Source organism: Dromiciops gliroides, chromosome 1 (assembly GCF_019393635.1).
Source record: "Dromiciops gliroides isolate mDroGli1 chromosome 1, mDroGli1.pri, whole genome shotgun sequence".
Lineage (NCBI taxonomy): Eukaryota > Metazoa > Chordata > Mammalia > Microbiotheria > Microbiotheriidae > Dromiciops > Dromiciops gliroides.
The window spans coordinates 706,785,912-706,809,362 of record NC_057861.1 but is presented as its reverse complement, the minus strand read 5'-3'; the positions used below and the strand labels follow the sequence as shown (position 1 = coordinate 706,809,362).

The 23,451-nt window shown below is 43.7% G+C and overlaps 1 protein-coding gene across 1 annotated transcript; it reads right to left on the bottom strand.

Moving 5' to 3' along the window:
* Nucleotides 1-374: 374 nt before the first annotated feature.
* On the bottom strand, nt 375-21,766 carry EFCAB12 (EF-hand calcium binding domain 12). Its single transcript, XM_043977563.1, has 8 exons — nt 21,347-21,766; nt 20,199-20,378; nt 16,889-17,042; nt 14,264-14,466; nt 12,401-12,614; nt 3,660-3,804; nt 2,717-2,773; nt 375-639 (listed from the first exon to the last, which is right to left on the bottom strand). The coding sequence occupies exons 1-8, from the start codon at nt 21,764-21,766 to the stop codon at nt 375-377; spliced, it is 1,638 nt and encodes a 545-aa protein (XP_043833498.1).
* Nucleotides 21,767-23,451: the final 1,685 nt, after the last annotated feature.

Here is a 23,451-nt window from a genome sequence, read left to right as displayed (position 1 = left end):
GCCCATGCATAGTTTCTACCAAACTACTTTCCAGTTTTCCCAGCAATTTTTGTCAAATGTTGAGTTCTTACCCCCACACTTGGATATTTGGGTTTACCAAAGTGTTGGTGATTTATAATGTGATACAACAAGGCTTGATTTTAAAGAATGGGTTTCGGGCCCAATGTCTTATAATTTTTATTATTGTGTCATTTATCTCCTCACATACTCATCATAATATTTATTGGCTCTGTGATCTCAGCATCGGCTTTAGGAAGGTGGGGGAAGGGTTGGTACTAGATATGGGTTCATGCAGCTATGGATCTGAAGCCTAATGGACAGTGGGGCCCAATACTGCAGCTGTATTGGGTCCCCCAGTCTCAACCCAATCTATGTCAACAGTATCTTTTAGAAAAATCAAAATTGCCAAAGGTTACGTAGCCTGTATCGGAAATAGGCCAAAAGCGGTCAGGATGGTAGGTGGCTGGGTAGGAGTGAGGCAACTTTTCCACCCGGCTGAAAAGGACCAGTTGCCTTTCCCACTTCTTGCTGGGAAGGTATATCAGCAGTTTATCCAGGAGGTGTCCCGGCCAGAAGAAATTAGGGTGGGTGCCCTGAACCTCACTGTAAGTCTTTTGGTGGCACTTGTGCTTGAGTTTCCTAGGAAGAAAAATGAGATGGGAAGTGAGGAGGAGGTGAGACCCAGACCTATCTCATTACCTGCAATGTAGCTACTTCTGGATTGGGTGGTACCCACCAAGAACTCTATAAGCTTAGGCAGGGTATATAAACCAAGGAAGAACCTGGGTTCTCAATGGAGGAGGGCCTGTCCCTTTCGCAAAGGGGGCATCACTAAGTCCTAGGGGATGGGGATGTGAACATGTAGCTGGAAAGGGGGAGGGACCAATGTTGAAAAAGGACCGGCATGGGTTTGATTTCTGCTGTGATCCAAGGATGACAGGAGGTTGTCTAATGCCTCCCAAGCTCCCAATTTGGAGCAGCAGGTACATTTCAGACACCGGCTCTTTCCCAACTGCTGACCCTGGGCAGGATATCCCTCCACCCCCACCCCAGGGTTAACTATAACCAACTTCAGATAATCTAATGATACCTAAGGATAGGGAGCCTCGGATCATTAGAACATGCAATCACAGGGGCAGCTAGGTGGCGCAGTGGATAGAGCACCGGCCCTGGAGTCAGGAGTACCTGAGTTCAAATCTGGCCTCAGACACTTGACACTTACTAGCTGTGTGACCCTGGGCAAGTCACTTAACCCCAATTGCCTCACTAAAAAAAAAAAAAAAGAACATGCAATCATCTCCAATATCCATTTCTGTCAATAGTTTCAGCTTCAAGGCTTCTCCCATACTTTACCAACAGGGAGTCAAGCAACCAATGTAAATATTATCTCTGGCTTACCCTCCTCCCGAGTCCATCTGTTTAGGTGCTACCCTTTGGGGGGGAAGGGAGCCGAGTGTCTCAACCCTAAGTACCAGAGAGGAGATTCCCTATAGGTTTATTTCCACTATCACCACAGACTCCCCAAGAGAATCCTTAGAATTTTACTCCAAGAAAGGAACTTGGAGACTGCCAACATTTCATGGAACAAAACAAAACAAACCTGAAACCCATAAAAGGGGGAGTGATTTGGCCAAGATCAGAGAGGACCATGGTTCTTTTCTGGGGGGAGAGTGGGGGGGGGCGATGAGGGTTAAGTGACTTGCCCAGGGTCACACAGCTAGTGACCATGGTTCTTAAATTAGAGGCTCCCTCAGAGGCTTTCCAGTCCAACCCCCTCGATTTACAGATGAGAAAACCGGGGCCCAAGGAGGTGGAGTGAATTGCCCAAGATCCCATGGAAATCAGCATCAGAACTAGGATTTGTGCCTGGCTCCACTGATTCTAAAGCCATTGTTGCCCATTGCCTTCTTTTTTGTTTTGTTTTGTTTTTTGTTTTTTGGGTTTTTTTTTTTTTTGCGGGGCAATGGGGGTTAAGTGACTTGCCCAGGGTCACACAGCTATTAAGTGTCAAGTGTCTGAGGCCGGATTTGAACTCAGGTTCCCCTGAATCCAGGGCCGGTGCTTTATCCACTGTGCCACCTAGCCGCCCCCAGCCCATTGCCTTCTAATAGCAGATCAGTGAATAGCAGAGCTGGGACCACCAGCTAAGTGTCTTGAATCCCAGACCATTTTGCTGATATTTGGAAGGGTATTCAGTTACATTAGGAGACACATTTACCTTCTTTTGGCTCCAAAAAGTGGCCTCTGAGCATGCTCAGAGGAGGCAGATGGAAGAAGACACTTTCCCTGACTCCTGAAAGCAGCCTCTAACTCTCTCCCCGACACTCCCCCCTAACCTGGTTTCCTTCAAGAATCTCAGATCCCATTTTCTGCCTTTCCTAGACACCTTTCCCCCATTCTCCCCCGTCCCCCAGTGCCTTCCTGCTGAAATGACCCTCCATTTACAATGTCTGTAACTACTGACTAACTGATATCCACCTTCCATTTCTATCCTTCCCCTTCCCCCAACCCTGACATTTTCTCCAGGGTTCTAGGATTGGTTGAGAGCAGCTGCATGATGCTTGGGGTTGTTCACAAGATGCCCCTCTGCTGACAACCTAATCTTGTGATAGGGATGGCCAACTGGCCACACTCTTAGGCTCCGGTCTGCCCCCCACCAATAACCACCCCCCCCACACACACCCAGTTGCCAAAGACCCAAACAGTCTCTACAGACCTGCTCAGAGTCTCAAACTCCCTAAAGCTCATTTTCGTAATTGGCTTCTTCAGTTTCCTAGAAGGGGTTAGAGAAAAAGACTCTGGGTTAAAAGGGGAGGAAATTCAAGTCTCCAGCAGCATTTGGGGGGCGGGAGAGGGGAGCTGCATCCAAAAGAGGACAACAGGGGGCTCCCCCAGGGAGTTCTAAGATTGTCTCCAAAATTTCAGCTCTTGGGCCCAGCCTCGTTGAGAGAAATGACAGCAACTGTCCTCGGGGTGAGGTCTTCTTTCAAAAACACGACACACGGATGAACTATATTCTTTGCCCCTAGCATACTCCTCCGCTGTATGCCTCCTAGCTGTCCTAGCTGCTTCATGAGCCCACCCTCTCTACAGAAGTTGAACCCTGGCTGCTGGCACAACAGAAGTGAACAGGAGAAGCTGACCAAGACATCAGCAGCCCAGGCCCCTCACCTGGGTCGGGAGATGAGGTGGGGATTGCCTGCAGGCTTCCTTGAGAATATTATTCTCCTCTCCCCGTGGCCCAGCATCATTTCCCTCAGCCCGCCACTAGGTCATGATCAACATTTGGGACCCCAATTTTGAAAAAAGAGGAGCCCAGGCTTCGGGTATTAGTAAAAGGTGAAAACGTTCTGATCCACAGTTCCAGCAGGCCAATAGATAGAAGTAGAGCTAGGTAGAGATAGACCATCTCTTTCAAATGAGCTGTGGGGTGTGGCGGGGGAGGGGGGGGATAGCTAACATCTATGTAACACTCGGAGGTTTGCAAAGCATTTTATACATATCACATCCGATCCTCACACAACAATTCTGTGAGGTAGATGCTATCATCCCCATTTTATAGATAGGGAAACTGAGGCTGAGACAGGTTATATGACCGGCCCAGGGTCACACGGCTAATAAGGCAAGGTGGGAGAAGATTGGAACAAAGCTGAACATACTTCATAGCTACCGATTCTTCTATCGTGTGGAGCTTGGTTACAGTTGGCAAAAATTCTTTTACTTCATCATAATAGCCTCCTGGCTGTCTGAGTTTGAGAACATTCCCTTTCTCCATGATGAGCTTGTCTCCAGGGTAAAGTAGAGCTGTTAATAACAACAGAAAAACAAGAGATTGGGAGCGGGTTCCCTAAGTGGGTCTTTTTTGATCTTGGGATTTGGAGGATTGCTTTTCTAAGAATCTGGATGAGTAAAGGCCTTCCCCTATCTGCTCCATAAACCAATCCAACCCAACAAGCATCTGAGGTAAATTCCCCGAGGATAGGACTGTTGCATCTCTGTCTTTGTTGTCAGTTTCTTGGGTACTTGTTTATCAACCGATTTCATGCTTCACAAAGGCTATTAATAGGTAAAGATACAGAGTCAAAGGCAAAGTAATCTCTGCCCTCATGAGTTTCAAGTTGACCGGATCCTCGTACCGTACCTACTTCTTCTTCTTTTTTTTTTTTTTTTAGTGAGGCAGTTGGGGTTAAGTGACTTGCCCAGGGTCACACAGCTAGTAAGTGTTAAGTGTCTGAGGCCAGACTTGAACCCAGGTACTCCTGACTCCAGGGCAGGTGCTTTATCCACTGCGCCACCTAGCTGCCCCATACCTACTTCTGTTAACTCAAAGTTGATCAACCAATTGACCAATCAAACATTTGTTAAGCATCTCTTATATGCTAGATGCTAGAGATACAAACAGTGAAACAATCTCTGCTCTCAAGGAGTGGCTAGTCTAATGGGAGAGACTGTGTGCGAGAATATAAAAAATAAACACGAGACTAATAAATATAAATACACACAAGATCGTTAAATTCGAGGTATGTTGGGGGAGAAGGCACTAACAGTTGGGGCATTGGGAAAGGCTTCATTCAGAAGGTGATCTAGAAGGAGGTGAGGAGGGAGAGTATTCCAGACTTGAGGCACGGCCAATGCAAAGGCATGGAGATGGGAGACATAGCCCCACGGCAGAGATTTGGGAGTCATTTGCACTGAGCTGTGTGAGGAACAAAGAGACCTGGAACTAGAACACTCTCAGCTCAGGGGAACCCAGTGCTGAGCACAACATCCTGCATGTAAGAGGTAATTCATAAAGATTTAACTTGACTTTTGAATGGGAAGCATGGGTAGGCATTACACTGTTCTCTCCAATTCTCTTTTTTCTCCCTTTGGGCTGGCTTCCTCACCCTGTCCTCACTCTGATAGGATGGCGATTTTCAGAGGGGAATTCATGCTACTGCAATACATTCTCAGGGTAATATATTCCTAGGGTCATCTTGGTATAGGGAATCCACTCTTCTTTTTTTTTTTGGGGGGGGGCAATGAGGGTTAAGTGACCTGCCCAGGGTCACACAGCTAGTAAGTGTCAAGTGTCTGAGGCCGGATTTGAACTCAGGTCCTCCTGACTCCAGGGCCAGTGCTCTATCCACTGTGCCACCTAGCTGCCCCCAGGGAATACACTCTTAATTACTTTTTTTTTTTCCTGGTGTGAGGCAATTGGGGTTAAGTGACTTTCCCAGGGTCACACAGCTAGTAAGTATTAAGTGTTTGAGGCAGGATTTGAACTTGGGTCCTCCTGAATCCAGGGCCAGTGCTCTATCTACTGCACCACCTAGCTGCCCCTAGGGAATACACTCTTACTACTCCCAGCTGTAGCAGAAGCAGTAGCATTAGCAGTAGTGGTAGTAATGCCAGAACCCCCATATATGAGCTTCTCATTTAGTAAATCAGCCAAATGACACTTTTAACTTTTACTTAAAAACATTTACTAAACAGAAAGCAAAGCAAGAAAAATTATAACATACCATTCTACTTAGAACACTTTATTGTTGTTCAGTTGTTTCGGTTGTATCCAACTCTTCTTGATCACCTTTGAGGTTTCTTTGGCAGAGATGCTGGAGTGGTTTGCCATTTCCTTCTCCAGGTCATTTTTACAGATGAGGAAACTGAGGCAAACAAGGTTAAGTGACTTGTCCAGGGTCACACAACTAGTAAGTGTCTGAGGCAGAATTTGAACTCAGGAAGATGTCTTCCTGATTCCAAGCCCAGAGCTTTATCCATTGTGCCACTTAATGGTCCAAAAAGCAGGGTGGGTAGGGTGGGTGTGGGCCCAAACTTAACAGAACTACACATAGCAGGGAAGCTTATGACAAGGAGGCATATCTGCCCCAGGCTGCTCACAACTCTGCACTGTGAGCCTTGTGGTCCTTGTATCCTTCAGGAACAATCTGGACCATAGTTCACTGATGGGAAAAGCTGTTCCTCTTCTGGGCCTCTGCCTCCCTGCTGGGGGAAGATGCAGTTGCCAGAGTAGTGTTAAAGTCTTTCAGGAAAAGCAGTAGTATCTCTCTAAGCCTGGAATCCTCAGAGCTTCTCCTAGCACACTCCCTTGGCTTGGCTCGGAGGGACTTCCAGCTTTTAGGCAATAGATGGCTGCTCATAGACATGTCCTCCAGGCAGCTCCTTCAATAAGCAAAGATTTTTTCTGGTAGTTCAGCTTCCAAGAAGCATGTGACACCATAGACCTTGAGGTCTTTCTGTGACCTAGCTCTGAAAAGTCTTCTCAGACAGCCCCAGAGGTCTGCTCTTGACCAACTCCATTGTGAAAATAGGGTCTCTTGTAGGAAATGCTTCACCTCTGTCTTATGGTGGGAATCTGAAATCCACATTTCTATCAGCCAAGCCACAAGTAGGCAATATACAGTTGTCTCATAGTCACCAAAGAGCTCTAAGTTTCAGGGTTTCCAGCTTTAAGTCCTTATGTCAGTAATATGTAAATTTAGATGTTAGAGACTGTGTCAGTCCTCTGGGGCTGTGTGAAGGATATAAAAGAAAGCAAGTATACAGCTCTCATTGAGTAGACAGAATATGTACATGTATGTGTGTGTGAGTGTGCAAAATGGTGCCCTTTTCTGATTGGGGCAATTTATTGATTGAAAGGAGCAGAAACAGATAGTTGTGTGAGAAATGCTAAAAAAGCATCTTCCACAAAAGTTTCCGCCTATACTGTTATTTCTTTTATATTCTTCACACAGTCCCTAAAGGACTGGCACATACCAAGTGGTTGATAATACACTGAAATGTATTTCTTGCTCTGCATCAGTATACATCAGAGGGAGAATTAAGGAAGGGAGAACAGAAGAGTAAACAAAACCCCCAAAATCATCTCTATGTAAGTGACTCAATCTACATGTCCAGCCCTCATTTCTCTTACTCATTTATATTCAACAAGCATTTCTTAAACCCCCACTATGTGTGAGGTATTGTAGTAGATGATGAAGATACAGAGATTCTGGATAGTTTCCTGAGCTCCTATCCTTTACTGCCATTTATTTGCTGGACACTTCCACCTGGATGTTCCAAAAGCATCTCAAATTGAACTATGTCCAAAACAAAATTGTCTTCTTCCACAAAGCCAGCCTTCCACCAGACTCCTCGATATCTATTGAGGGTGCCATCATCTTTCTAGTTTCCAGGTTCTATCCATCTTTCAAGCTATGCTGCAAACCCTGATTTGCAAGCTTGGAGTCACCCCCATCTCTTTATGCCTAATATCAAATTATTTGCCAAATTACAGTTCAACCTCTACCACATCTTTCATGTCCCTCTCCTCTCCACTCACATGACTATGTCTCTAATTTGGGCCTTTCTTATCTCCTGCCTGAATTTTTCAATAGCTTCATAATTGCAGAACGACTCTTGATGAAAAATGCTATTCACCTCCAGAAAGAGAACTAATGAACTCTGAGTGAAAACTAAAGTATAATTTTTTTTTTTTTTAGTGAGGCAATTGGGGTTAAGTGACTTGCCCAGGGTCACACAACTAGTAAGTGCCAAGTGTCTGAGGCTGGATTTGAATTCAGGTCCTCCTGAATCCAGGGCAGGTGCTCTATCCACTGTGCCACCTATCTGCCCCTTAAAGTATAGTTTTTTCACTTTATTTTTCTTGCTTTTTTTTTTGCATCATGACTAATATAGAAATTTGTTTTGCATTATTTCACATGCATAATTGATATATTGCTTGCCTTCTCAATGGATAGGGGAGGAACTGGAGGGAAGGAGAGAATTTGGAACTCAAATTTTTTTTTAAATGAATAAACAATGAAAAATTAAAAAAAAAAGAATGACAAGGTCACTGTGGAAAGAGAATAGCTCAGCTGTCCAGAAGGATCATTACTCAATCAACAAGCATTTATTAGGCATCCACTATGTGCCAGACACTTTGCTGATTGCTGCATACGCAAAGACAAAAATCAGTCTCTGCCTTGAAGGGAACCTTGTGATCTGGAGAGTCAGAGCACCAGGGGCCCACAATCAATGTCTGCTGCCCTGTGAGAGTTGTCCCCTACACCCACTTCAATACTAGCAGCAGCAGCAGATGAGCCCGTCACGACCTAGCTTGCCAGAAGCCACGAACCTGAAGGAAATTTTTTTGGACAGTGCAGAGCTGAAGTGAAAAGCAAAATACTTATTCAGCTGTTCTGTCAACTGCAGCAAGTATTCATCTCCCAGCAAGTATGATGTTGTATTGAAACTGTTTGCTATTCTAAGTCTTTCTGTCAATGCATTCTTGGGTCAACCTTTTTGTGTTTAGCATTTCTTTTGTGTGCAGGAAATAAATAGCTGTTCAATACCTGGAGAGAAAAAAAGAACTTCATAATTGGTTTCCCTGCCTCAAGTCTCTTTCCCCACTCCAATCCATTTTCCACACAGCTGCCAAAACAATCATCCAAAGGAGTGGGTCCAAATTAATCAATTCCCTGCTGAAGAAACTTCAGTAACTCCCTATTGCTTCTAGGATAAAATAAAAACTTCTGGGGCAGCTAGGTGGCACAGTGAATAGAGCACCGGCCCTGGATTCAGGAGGACCTGAATTCAAATCTGGCCTCAGATGCTTGACACTTACTAGCTGTGTGACCCTGGGCAAGTCACTTAACCCCCATTACCCCGCAAAAAAATAAAAATAAAAAATGAAAAACTTCTCAGTTTAGTATCCAAACTGTTTCATAGCCTAGCTTTAGTCTACCTTTCCAGACTTCACATTCCTGCCCTTCATGCACTCCGTGTTTCAGCCAAACTTATTTGCTATTCTGTAAACTCAGCATTCCATCTTCTTGTCTTGGTTCCTTTGCCCTATCTCCCTGCCTGGAATGTTCTTCTCCTTAGTTTCTTTCAGGGTTTACCGCACATGCCACCTCCTACAGGAAGCCTCCCCATCTTCACTAGGGAGCTCTCTTTCTCAGATTATCTTGTGTTTATTTATCAATATACATATTTTGTCTCTTCAGTGAAATGTAAATTCCGCTGTATTAATGTTGTCTTTATACTCTAAGTGCCAAGTGCAGTTGTGGTTTTTTTAAAAATATGACCTATGATTTCAATTGGTATAAGGCATTCCCTATGAAGAAACCACCTCTATCAGTGTAGACCAACAACTATCTTGCAATTTATAGTCAGTTGTTGGGGGGCTGGGAGCACTGAGAGATTAAATGACTTCCCCGTGGTCATACAGTAGGTTTCACAGGTGGGACTTGACTCCAAATGCAGCTCTCTATCCATTACACCAGAGGCATCCAACATACAACATAGGTCAGTGCCACCACACTGGGCTGTGCAGAAGTCAGAAGAAGATTCGAATGTAATTGGGAAATATTTAACAAAATTAATTAAAATACAATAAACTTTAGGTAATGTTAATCTGTGGTTTTCTAAATCAATATGCAGCCCATGGGGATCCTTGAGTACAGTTTAGTGGCCCTCATTCTAATGTGAGATCGAAATGCATTCATTACATCATGTTGCCTAATTGGCACTTAATTTAATTTTAGTGAAGTGACCTAGAAGAAGCTATACTGAAGAAGATTTTCACTAGAGTCCACAATATAAATAGTAACAGGTCAGATTTACACTTTGCATAAGTTTTTTTGGGTCACATTCTTATCCTGAGATCATCTACGGCTCTCCTTCTCCCCAACTCCTTTGCAGAGGTGTTGGGGTGAGGGGTGTTCTAAGAGTGTGCAACATTACATATAACATCAGATTTTTTTCAACATATTTCTGTGTATTTCATACATATTCAATGTATCTTAATACATTGGGGTTTTGGGGGGGCGGGGCAGTTGGGGTTAAGTGACTTGCCCAGGGTCACACAGCTAGTAAGTGTCAAGTGTCTGAGGTCAGATTTGAACTCAGGTCCTCCTAAATCCAGGGCCAGTGTTCTATCCACTGTGCCACCTAGCTGCCCATACATTGGGTTTTAAAAAAGTTAATAGTATTTTATTTTTTCCAATTATATGTAAAGGCAATTTTCTAATATGTTGATTTTGCAGGGTGTTTTTTTTTTCTCTTCCTATTTTTCTTTTAAAAATTCTTTATTATATGGAATGGCTCCCTGGAGGCAGCTAGGTGGTACAGTGGATAAAGCACTGGCCCTGGATTCAGGAGGACCTGAGTTCAAATCTGACCTCAGACACTTGACACTTACTAGCTGTGTGACCCTGGGCAAGTCACTTAACCCTCATTGGCCCACCTAAAAAATTAAAAAAAAAATTTTTTTTTAAAAGGAATGGCTCCCCCCGGGGTGGCGGGGAGGGAAAGGAAGGAATAGGGAGAAGTAAAGATAATCTAAAGACAAAAGATGCACAAGAAAACCCACATTTTTGTTTTTTGGGTTAGGCAATTGGGGTTAAGTGACTTGCCCAGGGTAACACAGCTAGTAATTGTTAAGTGTCTGAGGTCGAATTTGAACTCAGGTCCTCCTGAATCCAGGGCTGGTGCTCTATCCACTGCACCACCTAGCTGCCCCTAAAACCCACGTGTTGTTTTTTTTTTTAAAGCCAATATTTCAGAATCTCAACCCACAACATTCTATGTCCTAGAACTTCAGACTATAGAATCTAGACCCAGGATGTTCATATTCTTGAGTCAACCAAACAGCAAGCATTAAAAAAATTCATCCTATATTCCAGGTACTAGGAATACAAAGATAAAAATCAAACAAGTTCTGCCCTCAGGGTCCTTTCTACAGTGGGAGAGAAGGTTTGAGAATGATCAGAGAACTCCCACGGACTTGTGGGAATTGTAGTCCAGATGGAGAACAATAGTCCTTCCACATTGAGAAGACATTATTGCAAGGCAAGTTGGAGAAGCTGCGAGTGCAAGGAATTTGTTCTTCTGACGGCACTGGCAATTTGTCTGGCCATTTCACCGACGGTTTTTTTGAGGAGCAGCTGCTAGAGGCAGCATGATCGGGGACAGCGGCCAATGAGATGGGGTGTAGCTGATAGAGAGATGAACACCAAGACATTGGCTCCATCTCGGCTGCCCGCAGTCCGGTGCCGGAGGCTGCTGACTCTTGTCCTCCAGGACAAGATTTCCGCCTTCTTGGGTCCCTAGCAACTCTAAAGACTATATACTCCAATGGATTTCTCTTTGCCCCTCTCACTGCAGATGGGGTCATTCGCTCCTAGACTTCGCCCTCTCAGTAGTTCAGTGAGTGGTTTACAATTTCCGATCTTCTTACCGTTTCCTTTTACAGCTGAATCTTTTGAAGTAAGTCTTCGATGGCTCCTTACTTTTTCTGTAGCATCTTAAATCTTTTGAAAATTTTTGAAAATTTGAAAATGGGGGGAAAGGACTTCAAGGGAAGAGCCAGTGAAAGGCTCTTGATGTAGAAAGAAGACAAACTTCCTTTTCTGATGTCATAAGTCAATGAAAGGAATTATTTTCTTCTCTTAATGGTTCATGGTTGTTTATTAAGTGCCAACTATGTGTCAGGAATTGGGCTAAGAGGTTTATAGAGTGCTTTAGGGTTCCCAAAGGACTTTACAAACATCTCATTTATCCTCCCAACAACCCCGGGAGGGGAGGGAGGTACTATTATTATCCCCATTTAACAAATGAGGAAATTAAGATGAACAGAAGTTAGGTGACTTGTCCAGGGTCATACAGTCAGGACGTGTCTGAGGCCAAATTTAAATTAATTTCTTCTGAAGCCCAATTTGGCTGGACCATAGTATGCGTGAAGGGGAATGATATATAAGCCTATCAGGCTAGGGTAGAGCTGTGTTGTAAAGGGCTTTGAATATCAAAGAAGGGAGTTTGTACTCAATCTTAGTAGAGGTAATAGGGGTCACTAGGGTGTTACTGAGTAAGGGAATAATAAAAATCTGTGCTTTAGGAAAATCACTTTTGTAGCTGTCTGGAGGATGGACTGAAGTGGGAAGAGACTTGAGTCATAGAGACCAACCAGGAGGCTGTTCTTTTCTTTTCTTTTTTTCTTCTTTTTTTTTTTTTTTTGCAGGGCAATGAGGGTTAAGTGACTTACCCAGGGTCACACAGCTAGTAAGTGTCAAGTGTTTGAGACCAGATTTGAACTCAGGTCCTCCTGAATCCAGGGCTGGTGCTTTATCCACTGCACCACCTAGCTGCCCCCAGGAGGCTGTTTTAATAGCCCAAAGGAAGGTGGTAAGTATTTTGACTACAGTGGTGACTAAGTGAGTGAAGAGAAGGAGATGCTGTGGAGGTGAAATCTGCCAGTTAAAAGCCAAGCTAGGACTCCTTCCTTTGGCTGGATTCTTAAGGAAATGAAGAGTTTAGTCAGGGGTGTTTTAAGTAAAGGAAGGACTAAGGTCTGTGGAACGGGCCTGTTGATACCCAGGCACCCCAGGGTTCCATTCCCTGCCCCTTCTCACCCCCTCACCTTTCATAAGGGTCTTTTCAGTCAGTGGAATTTGGTAGGCTTCACAGGCCTTCAGGCTGTTCAGATAGACCAAAAAGGTAGCTCGTCGGAAGGCGTTGGTCATCTCCCCCAACTCATTGGCCACAGTGGATGGGAGGCAGTGGTCATCAAAGGCCTTGTTGCCTGTTCGTACCATGCGGCACTTTTCCATGTACAGCAAAGGATTGATTTTTTTCTGTAAAAGGTAATGGAGAACAGACATTTTCCCATTGCAGTCCCTAGAAAAGATATGTCATTCGGTTCCATTTGGTGACACTGAGAACTCAGTTAACCATTCCAATGACCCTTATCCCTCATCCTTTGCTCCTGTGGTCCTGGAGGACTTTCTCTGGGTAACTTTGTTGTGCCAGATTCACATTGGCAATATACCATGAAAATCAGTGTTCTACCAGAAAAATGAAATGCAGAATTAAGACTATTGCAATGTAATTAGAAAAATCAAACATGCAACAACAACAAAAAAGCGAGATTGAATGCTGTGTTATTATATTGGCCAAACTTGGCTCCAAAGAAGAAATTAGAAAATGCATCTACCTTCCTTGGGGGAAAACAAAACAAAACAAAAAACAAAAACCCACTGAAATGAAACTAAGTATTGTGTAATGATGGCCCAAACTTAGACATGAATGAGGCCATATGAGAATGAGTCTTTCTCTGCAGAGGTTGGGAGCCATGGTTTTAGAGCACTGCACATGCTATTAGACTTGGCTGAGATATTGGTTAATTCTACTTAATGGCTTTTTAATTTCCTTTTAAAAAATTCTTTGTTACAATCAATGGCTCTTTCTCAGTAGGGGAAGGTAGGGGAAATACGCTTGAACACAAAGATGATGTTAAAACAAAATATAATACTAAAATATTTTGGAAAAAAAGAAAATTAAGGGGGGATGCCCATTAATTAGGGAATGACTAAACAAATTGTGATATATAATAGTGTTATTGTGCAACAGCATATATGTGGTGGCACTATTGTGCTATAAGAAATGTTAAGGAAAAAAGTTTCAGAAAAACATGGGAAGACTTATATGAACTCATGCAAAGTGAAGTGAACAGAAGCAGAACAATGTACACAGTAGCAGCAATATTGTAACTATGATCAACTGTGAAAAACAGCTATTCTAATCAATATAATTATCCATGACAATTCCAAAGGACTCAATAATGAAAAATGTTGTTCACCTCCAGAGAGAAAACTGATGGACTGATTATAGAATAAAGCATATTGTTTTTTACTTTTTCTTGCTTTTTTTTGGCAAAATGGCTAATATAGAGATATATTTGGCATCACTTAATTTTAGTCCCTTCACACTGTTAATTATTTCCTATTTATTCTGTATGTCTTGCTTTGTATATGTTTGTTTGCATATTATTTTCCCCATTAGATTGTAAGCTCCTTGAGGGCAAGGACTGTCTTTTTTTTTTTTTTTTTGGCAGGGCAATGAGGGTTAAGTGACTTGCCCAGGGTCACACAGCTAGTTAAGTGTCAAGTGTCTGAGGCTGGATTTGAACTCAGGTCCTCCTGAATCCAAGGCCAGTGCTTTATCCACTGCACCACCTAGCTGCCCCCTGTCTTTTGCTTCCTTTTGTATCCCCTGCACTTAGTACAGTGCCTGGCACATAGTAAACACTCAATAAATGTTACTGATTAATTACTTCCAGAGCAGACACTAGGGCCCTCTGTAGCCCAGGGCTTCTTCTACAAAATTCATGTAGTATGTTGCCCATAAGACCTTGAAGGAAGGCTTGGGATGGGGAAAGCAAGCTGTGACCCTATTTTTTTTTTTATTGTCAAGGGACAGACACTCCCTGTGGCTGGGAAGTTACCTTAGATCGTCTCCTCAGCTCCCTGTATCGTTTCCCGGCTTCCTCCATATCCTCATAGGTCAGATACATTCTGTCTGGCTCAGTGTTGATTGGAGGCACCTCCAATAAGGGTAGTTTTGGAGAGGAGGATGGGGGAGTCAAAACTTTTGCCTTCTTAGCTTTGACGATCTGTTTCCCGAATCTGCTTTTCCAGTAGTTAAAATCTGAAGTGGGAGGAGGAGAAAATCAGGAACAAGAAGCATCTTATTACAATACTTGGAGGGGCAGGAGGAAAGGACCAAGAAATACTCTGCTTTACCCCAGTACCCTCGACCCATCAACAAATATTTATCAAACATTGATTGTGATTATGTTGTTGTTTGTCCTTTATTCTTGAAAAGGACCATGACATCAGGTTAATGTCATGACTTGCACTGAATTGGAGATAAGTGAAGGAGGGCTGTGCAAGATCACCAACCTCACTCTACTCCAGAGCCATCTGGATACAGTGGCAAGATATACATCAGGACGACTGGAGATAGCCCTGGATGTTTAAGACAATTGGGGTTCAGTGACTTGCCCAGGGTCACACAGTAAGTGTCTGAGGTGAGATTTAAATTCAGGTCCTCCTGATTCTAGGGCCAGTGCTCTACCCACTGCACCACCTAGCTGCCCTATATCAAACATAGATTATGTGTAAGGCACTGAACTACAGATGCTGCAGGAACTTTAAAAAGTAGTTTTAAGGCAACTAAAGGATAATCCCTTAAGAGTTTTATAATCTAAGGTGAGGAAATAAATCATAAACAAATAAAAAATGGTTAATACTAAGAGTTAAGTAGTATCATAGATTTAGAGCCAGAAGGGACCTTATAGATGGGTTCTGATACTGAAATATGGAGAAGTGAACTACTTCTCAAGCATCTCTCCTTCCTCTGTCTGTATTACTCCTTTGGCATGCTAAATATTTAGCCCTGCCTTGTGAATGTTATCAATTTTTATCTTTTTACTGCTGCCTTGCATGTTTATTTCATCCTTCCTGGGTGATGTTACCAATGAGGACTTCGGAGTAAGAAGTGGCACCAAAGGTATTCTATAGGACTTGTGAGATTGGAAAAGGAGAAGGTTTGGTCATGGATACAGTCATTTGAGCCCTGCATGGTTACCAATGGAGTGCAAACAGTCCCAGTCTAGGGGTTCTTAACCTTTTTTGTGTGTCATGGATATTCTGATAGTCTGGTGAACCCCTTTCTCAGAATAAGTTTGTTAAATGCATAAAGCAAAATACAGAGGATTACAAAGAAAACCAATTACATGGAAATAAAAATATCACTTTTTTCCTTCCTGTCCAAGTTCACGGACCCCTTGAAATTGATCCACAGACACTTTGGGGATCTGTGGACTTCAGATTAAGAGGGTCTGACTTAGGGGCAGCTAGGTGGCAGTGGATAAAGCACCAGCGCTGGGTTTACGAGGACCTGAGTTCTAATCTGGCTTCAGACACTTGAAGCTTACTAGTTGTGTGACCCTGGGCTTAACCCTCACTGCCCCACAAAAAAAAAAAAAAAGAAAGAAAAAAAAAGAAAAGAAAAAAGATCTTAAAAAAAGAAAGAGTGTCTGACATAGAGGAAGGTCACCTTTAAGTGCACTGAATAGATCTATATGGAGGATATTGACATTGACAACAATACTGACAAAGATCCCTCAGGATGATAAAGTATGGATAGGTTGAGATTCACTCCAGTAGAGAGAATACCCATGTAGTAACAGTAAGAGCTGCTAATTATATAGTGCTTTAAAGTTTTCAAAGTACTTTTACAAACAGGAGCTCATTGGAGTCTCTGGATCTTCCTGTGAGGGAGGTGCTAATTAATCTCCCCCATTTTACAAATGAGGAAAGAAGCGGAGAGAGGTTAAGGTTAAGCCGTTTGCCCAGGATCCGATAGCCAGTACCAGTGCCAGAGCATCAGAAAAAGTGGAACCAAGGGGCCTCAATTCCAATTCCTCCTTGGATATTCCCTATTTATATGATTGGGACTTGCTTTCCTTATCTGCAAAATGGAGGGTGAGGGACGGATGAGCCGGCTGCTAACTTTCCTTCCAACTATAAAGGCTGTGATTCTGTGTTAGATTTAGGATCTGATGTCTACGGGGGACAGGAGCCCAGGTTTTCCTGCATCCCGGTCCCGCATGCTGTCTCAGGTCTAAAGAACTATTTTCTTTTGTTTATTTTTTATTTTGGCGGGGCAATGAGGGTTAAGTGACTTGCCCAAGGTCACACAGCTAGTAAGTGTCAAGTGTCTGAGGTCGAATTTCAACTCAGGTCCTTCTGAATCCAAGGCTGGTGCTTTATCCACTGCGCCACCTAGCTGCCCCCTAAAGAACTATTGTCAAATTTCTCTGGGGTGCCCTCTCCCCAATCCCATAACCCCGCTCTCTGTCCCCAGTCACTAGACTAAGAACCTTGGGGGCAAGCGCTAGCTCTCATTCTCTGTCATTCCCTTAGCGCTTAGGTTCGATACTGTAAATGTTTGGCACCCGATTGACTTTAGATGGAGGGAGTTCCTTGAATGGAAAGCTCTTAATAAATGTTAATTGACTGTTCGGAGAAAAGGAAGGATGCAGTCCCATTCCCTGGCTTCTCACTTTTCTTTTTCTCTTGGAAATCACTCTTCTTGGCAGCAACCCAGGATCTATATGAAGTTACTAGGTCTTCCCGGTAGATTATGCTGTATTTGTTCATGGAGCTGAGATAGATCACCACATCCTCGAACTCGCGTTCGGTCAGAGGAGCACCCACCTGAACGGAGAAGCAAAATCCCGATTTAAAGGATAGGAGGTGACAACAAAACCAAGCTGCCAATCAGCGCTCTGGCTAAAGAGCCTGGGGCTTAGGGGCAGAAAGGTATGACGGGGCATCATGGCTCTCAAACACAGCCAACTACAGTGCTGACTCCTCTCCTCCTCTCGGGGAAGGAAGGTAATAGAGGCAGTTCATGCTAGATATCTGGGTTGCCCCGTTCTAAATTCCAGACCCCTTCTCTCTTTACCATGTGGGAGTGTACCCCCATTGTTAAATTTTCAGAGTCAGCATTTGCACCTCTGAAATCAGCAAATACTACATATCAGGGCTTGATACTGTTCTGTTAGATTTAAAGAGATGGAGAAAATGTTTATTGTAGATTAAACTGATGCCCACTCGATGTAGATTTATATACTGTAGATTAAACTGAAGTGCCATATGTATATATTATATGTGTTATATCTGTGTTTATGTATATATCTCTGTATATGTGTGTCATTTTTCCCCCCAGTGAGCAGATAGTTAAACACGATGGTCCTGGCCCTGCAATATTTGCAGTCCTTTGGGATCCTCAACTTTTGTGGCTTTACCCCTTAGTACTACATTGGTTGGTACAACTATCTCTGACCCACCATAAGTCCTGACCCTCCTGCTTGTATGTACACTGGCTTGGACTGCCCTCCCTGCCCTTCAGATCCTGTTACCCCAGTCTCATTCCTCATCTGAAACCCTCAATCTGTTGTTGTCAACCTTCTGGTTCTGTCAGAGCTATACCCAGGAATTTCTGTAGCTGGGGTAAATGGTGCTCAAGTGCTGCTGGGCCAGGGGCGAGCAAGCTCCCTTCAGGGACAAGAAGTGAGGCCAGGGAGGAAGCAGGCTGTTAATGAGTCTCACTAACTAGGTGCTGGTCAGTTGTTTCTATGATGCTGAAGGACAAGTACTACCTGTAATTATTGGCACTCTGTGAATGATACTTTTTGTTGTTGTTTTTGTGGGGCAACGAGGGTTAAGTGATTTGTCCAGGGTCACACAGCTAGTAAATGTCAAGTGTCTGAGGCTGGATCTGAACTCAGGTCCTCCTGAATCCAGGGCCGGTGCTCTATCCACTGTGCCACCTAGCTACCCCTTTGGGAATAATCCTGTCAACTCTTGGTATATGTTTCTGGATCCTGAGTGGACAGACAACTACTTTTTCATGGGCTGCAAACCTTGGCTGTCTGCACTTAGGTGAATGGTGGTGCCTTGGTTAGGTGAATGGTGGTGTCTTGGGTTGGTCTTCCTTCCCTCCCTTCCTTTCTCTCCCTCCTTTCCTTTCTCTCACTTCTTCCTTCCTTTCTTCTCTCCCTATTCCTCTCTGACTTATGCTATATATAGGTATGTGTGTATGTATGTATATACATATAGCTATATATAGGTATGTAGATTATACTATATAGAGGTATACTATATGTGGGTTATAATATAAAGGTATGAAGATATACTATACTATATAGAGGTTGCTATATATATATAGCTTATGCTATGTAGATATTTGTATTTATATACACTATACTGTATACCGGTATATGATATATAGGTATACTGTATAGTTTATACTATACAGTGGAATCTACTATACTATATATAGGTATACTGTATATAGGTGATACTATATGTAGGTGTGTATAGTATAATATATTGTATATATACATCTGTATATAGTATAAATGTGTCCAGTATATATATACATATGCATCTCTATATAGTATGTATGCATACATACATCTATGTAAAGTATAAATATATATAGTGCATATATCCGCATATATAGTATATATTGTCAACAGGCCATCACAGTGTTGTGTGGCTTATGTGAAAACCAGGTTTATTACAAGAGAAATGAACCCAACAGGTCCCCAGTCTTTACAGAAGTTTACATTTTTGTTTTTTGTTTGTTTGTGAGGCAATTGGGGTTAAGTGACTTGCCTAGGATCACACAGCTAGTAAGTGTAAAGTGTCTGAGGCCGTATTTGAACTCAGGTACTCCTGACTCCAGGGCCAGTGCTCTATCCACTGCGCCACCTAGCTGCCCCAGAAGTTTACATTTTTATAATAGTAGGACAAAGGGAGGAGGGGATAGCAGGTGCAATGAAGGTGGAAAAAAAGATGAGCCCCCTCTCCACGTGGAGGAGCAAAGTGATGGCAAAAGCCTCATTCCTTGGGAACTGCTAGACTATGAAGATAGGAGGGTCTGCTTATCTGCACAGGACCCTGGCTACCCAAGCCTTGCCCCAGCCTGATGATGCAGATTGGCCGGCTCCTGTCCTGCCTCCCAAGGACAAACGGAGAGTCCATCTTGGGGGCAACAACAAATTATGTCAGCTCAGGGGGAGCTTCATCCTTGACACATTCAGGGCATGCTCCCGGTCCAGCATTTCTGGAAAATATGGCAACTCAAAAAGACAAGTTCAGGGGACCCCTTAACAATATATACATCAATGTATAGTATAAATATATAGTACATATACACACCTATATGTGGTATAAATAGAATTATATATACACACTACTATATATAGATGTGTCTAGAGCTATATGTGTGTATATGTATATGTGTGCATGTGTATATAAACATACACATGTGTATAAATATATATTTATGTATATGTGTGTGCAGGCACATACAAATACATGCATACACACATACATACCTATATGTGTATATAAATTATTTGCGTGTTATCTCCCTTATTAGAATGTGTATTCCTTGAGGGCAAGAAGTGGTTTTGCCCTTCTTTGTACTGAAGTGTTTAGCACAATGCAGGTACATAGTAAATATTGAGTAAATGCTCCTTGGCTGCCTGACTCCGATCTCTTCTCTTGCTTCTTTTTTTTCTTTCCTTTTCGCGGGGCAATGAGGGTCACACAGCTACTAAGTGTCAAGTGTCTGAGGCCGGATTTGAACTCAAGTCCTCCTGAATCCAGGGCCTGTGCTTTATCTACTCTGCCACCTACCTGCCCCTAATTCATTGTTTCTTAAAGGGGCCAAGCCCCATCCAAACAAGCAGATCCGTTTCGCAGATTCTTCCGCGCAGCACAAACAGCGCATTCTCCCATTTCCCAGCCCCCACGAGCTGATTTTCGGCTCCCCAGAATCACCCAAGCCCTCCTTACTCTTTTCATCCCTTCCACGAACTCCTCCCTGGAGATCTTCTGTTGTTCCCATTCTGCTTTGCAGAACATGTCGACCACTTTGATCTTGTGTCTTAACAGGTAGTCATAGAGGATGTTCAGGCACGAGGGTTCGGGCACAATGAGTGAGGGAATACATCTGCGTTTCCGCCGGACCGATTTCTGTAGAAAGAAAGAAAAGAAGACAAGGGAATGGATGACCTCATCCGGGGACAGTGCCCGTTCTTTGAGAGCCAGAGACAGTGGAATGCATCTCTTACTGACAAGACACCCTAATTAAGAGAGGAACTGAATAAGGAGGACTCTCTCTGGAAGGACATCGGAAGGAGTTTTCTGAATTCTCTTTCTTATCGGAACCTCTGATTGTAAGGAAATCTCCCTGGGTCTCCTGATCTGAATGAAATTTGACCTTTCCTCTTCATCTGATATGTTCCTTGGGCCACCCTCTCCCTGTCCCTGGCCAAGCCATGCGGGCTCCCACTCCTCGGTCTTTACTTATACTGTTTTCCCTACATGCAATTTCCCATCTCCCCCTACTTGCCCTTGCCTATCCAAAGTCTTGCTCATTAAATGTCAAAGCTTGTCTTAAAGGCTAAGGTTTTTATTTGGGCTATGATACATCATCGCAAGAATTTAACAGGAGCAACTCTTTCCACCAAATCAGATTACAATGATTTAAATAAATCTTGGGGCATCGCCTGAGGCAAAGAGAAATTTAGTGCAAGGCAATACAACTGCTCAGGTCAGAGGCAGGAATAGGACTCCAAGCCCAGCCATTCTCTCCATGATACCAACTGCCTCATCATAGATAGTATAGGTTTAAAATGGTCAAATGAAAGAGAATTACTTTTCTTCCATAGAGGGCTCCCCTAGTCACTTGTCATCCGTGGTGGAAGTCTGGAGCTTATGCCCTGGAATGAGAGCATGGCTCAAAGGCACTGGCTTTGTTCTTAGAGACTTGTTCACTCGGCTTCTAGATCACAGCTCACCACTGATCATAAGCTCTCAGGGCCTCAGTCTTTCTCTCTGCAGAAAGGAAATAATCATCCCTGTTCTGCTACCTACACTGTCTTATAATCAAATGATATCATGGGTGAGGACATTTTCATCCGGGAAATGGGGTTGCTTACTGTGGTCTCCACTGGGGCAGCTGGGGCTTCTCTCTGGGCAGCCAGATGCTTCTCTCTGTTGCTGTAAATCTTCTTTAACACCCGGTTCTCTAACTTTGAGGTCCTGGGTTTGCTATAGATCCATTTCTCAAGGTTCACAAAAGTTTCCAGGTCTCTCTTTGTTTTCAGCCTCTGAGCCAGCCATACGTGCGCCTGGTCTTCATTTTCCTTTGGCTTTTCTTCCTGCCAGGTGTTGACTGTTTTGTAGGATTGGGTTGAAGAATCCACTTCATGGGTAGGAACATTTTGAACCGCAATGCTGCATTCCCTGGTATCATGGAGTGACATGGGGGGTGCGATGATAATTCGGTGGCGAGAAGGGGGCATCTTAAAGCCAGGCTTCTTGGATTCCTTGAACTGCTGGAACCAAGTAGGATGCATTGTCGCTTGTTCTTCCTGTGGCGATCTACAGATCCTCTGAAAAGCATTCCATCATTCTCTGAACTTGGCAAACCCCTAGAAAAAGATGGCAGTCAAAGATCATGCCAACTCAAGAGACTGGACTTCAATTTGATTCAATTCAATAAACATTAAGTCCCCAGGCACTGTGTTAACGGGTGGGAATACAAACAGGCAAAAGACAGTCCCTGCCCTCAGGGAGCTTACAATCTAATGGGGGGGGATGTCATGCAAACAAGATAAATAGGAAATAATTAAAAGAGAGAAAGTGCTGGAATTAAGAGGGGTTGGTTGGGCAAGGCTTCCTGGGTTGGGAGAGCAGGGGTCAGCCAGAGAAAATGCCCAGGGTGGAGAGATGCATCTTGTTCATGGGACATCCAGGAGGCCAGTGTCACTGGATCAAAGTGTATGTGTTGGGGAGTAAGATACAAGAAGTCTGGAGGGGTAGGAGGAGGCTGGTAATAACAGGATATAAATGACAAACAGCGCATTTTGTATTTACTCCTGAAGGCAACAGGAAGTTACTGGATTTTATTGAGTAGGGAGGTGATGTGATCACACCTGCACTTTAGGAAAATCACTTTAGTGGCTGAATGGAGGGTGGATGGGAGCAAGGTTGACCCCCCAGCAGCCTATTTGCAATAATCCAGGTGCCAGGGAATGAGGACCCGCACTAGGTTGGGGGCAGTGTCAGAGCAGAGAAGGGGGCATATTGGAAAGATGTTACAGAGGGGGGCTTTACAGGCCTTGGCAAGTTTGGATATGGGGGGTGGGGAGAGTGAGAGACAGTGACTCCTAGGCTGAGAGCCTAAGGGGCTGGGAAGACGGTGTTGCCCTCTACAACAGTAGGGGAGGTAGGAGGCAGGGAGGGTTTAGGGGGAAAGATAATGAGTTTCATTTTGGACATAGTGAGTTTAAGATGCCTAAGGACATCCAGTTCAAGATGTCTGTAAGGCATTTGGAGATGTGAGATTGGAGCTCAGCAGAGAGATTGGGACAGGAAACATAGATTTATGAATTATCAGCATACAGGCAGCTAGGTGGCGCAGTGGATAGAGCACCAGCCCTGGATTCAGGAGGACCTAAGTTCAAATCCGGCCTCAGACATTTGACACTTACTAGCTGTGTGACCCTGGGCAAGTCATTTAACCCCAACTGCCTCACCAAAAAAAAAGAAAGAAAGAAAGAAAAGAATCATCAGCATAGAGCTGGTGATTCAATCATGGCAGCTGATGAGATCACCAAGGGAAGTACTACAGAGGGAGAAGAAAGCCAAGGAGAGAGCCCCAGGGACACCTCTGGTTAGAGAGCATGATCTGGAAAGCTTCATGTATAACCACCAGGAGCCAACTAGTCCTTTTTATAGAGAAGCCTGGTCTTGTCCTGTCAGGGCTCCCATACTAATAAAGTAACATGGAGAAGCACCGGACTGGGAGTCAGGACATCAGAATCTCTGTTTTGGTTTTGTCATTGACTTGCTCAGTTTCTTTGTCTACAGTATTCAACATAATGCATGTTTATTTATTTTTTTTTTGTGGGGCAATGGGGGTTAAGTGACTTGCCTAGGGTCACACAGCTAGTAAGTGTCAAGTGTCTGAGGCCAGATTTGAACTCAGGTCCTCCTGCATCCAGGGCCGGTGCTTTATCCACTGTGCCACCTAGCTGTC

Coding starts and splice junctions, on each gene's coding strand:
- EFCAB12 (XM_043977563.1), bottom strand. CDS start 21,766: ATGCATCCTACTTGGTTCCAGCAGTTCAAGGAATCCAAGAAGCCTGGC. Junction 17,043..20,198: donor TCGTGGAAGGGATGAAAAGA/GTAAGGAGGGCT, acceptor TTCTCCGTTCAG/GTGGGTGCTCCTCTGACCGA. Junction 14,467..16,888: donor TTTCCAAGAGAAAAAGAAAA/GTGAGAAGCCAG, acceptor CTCCCACTTCAG/ATTTTAACTACTGGAAAAGC.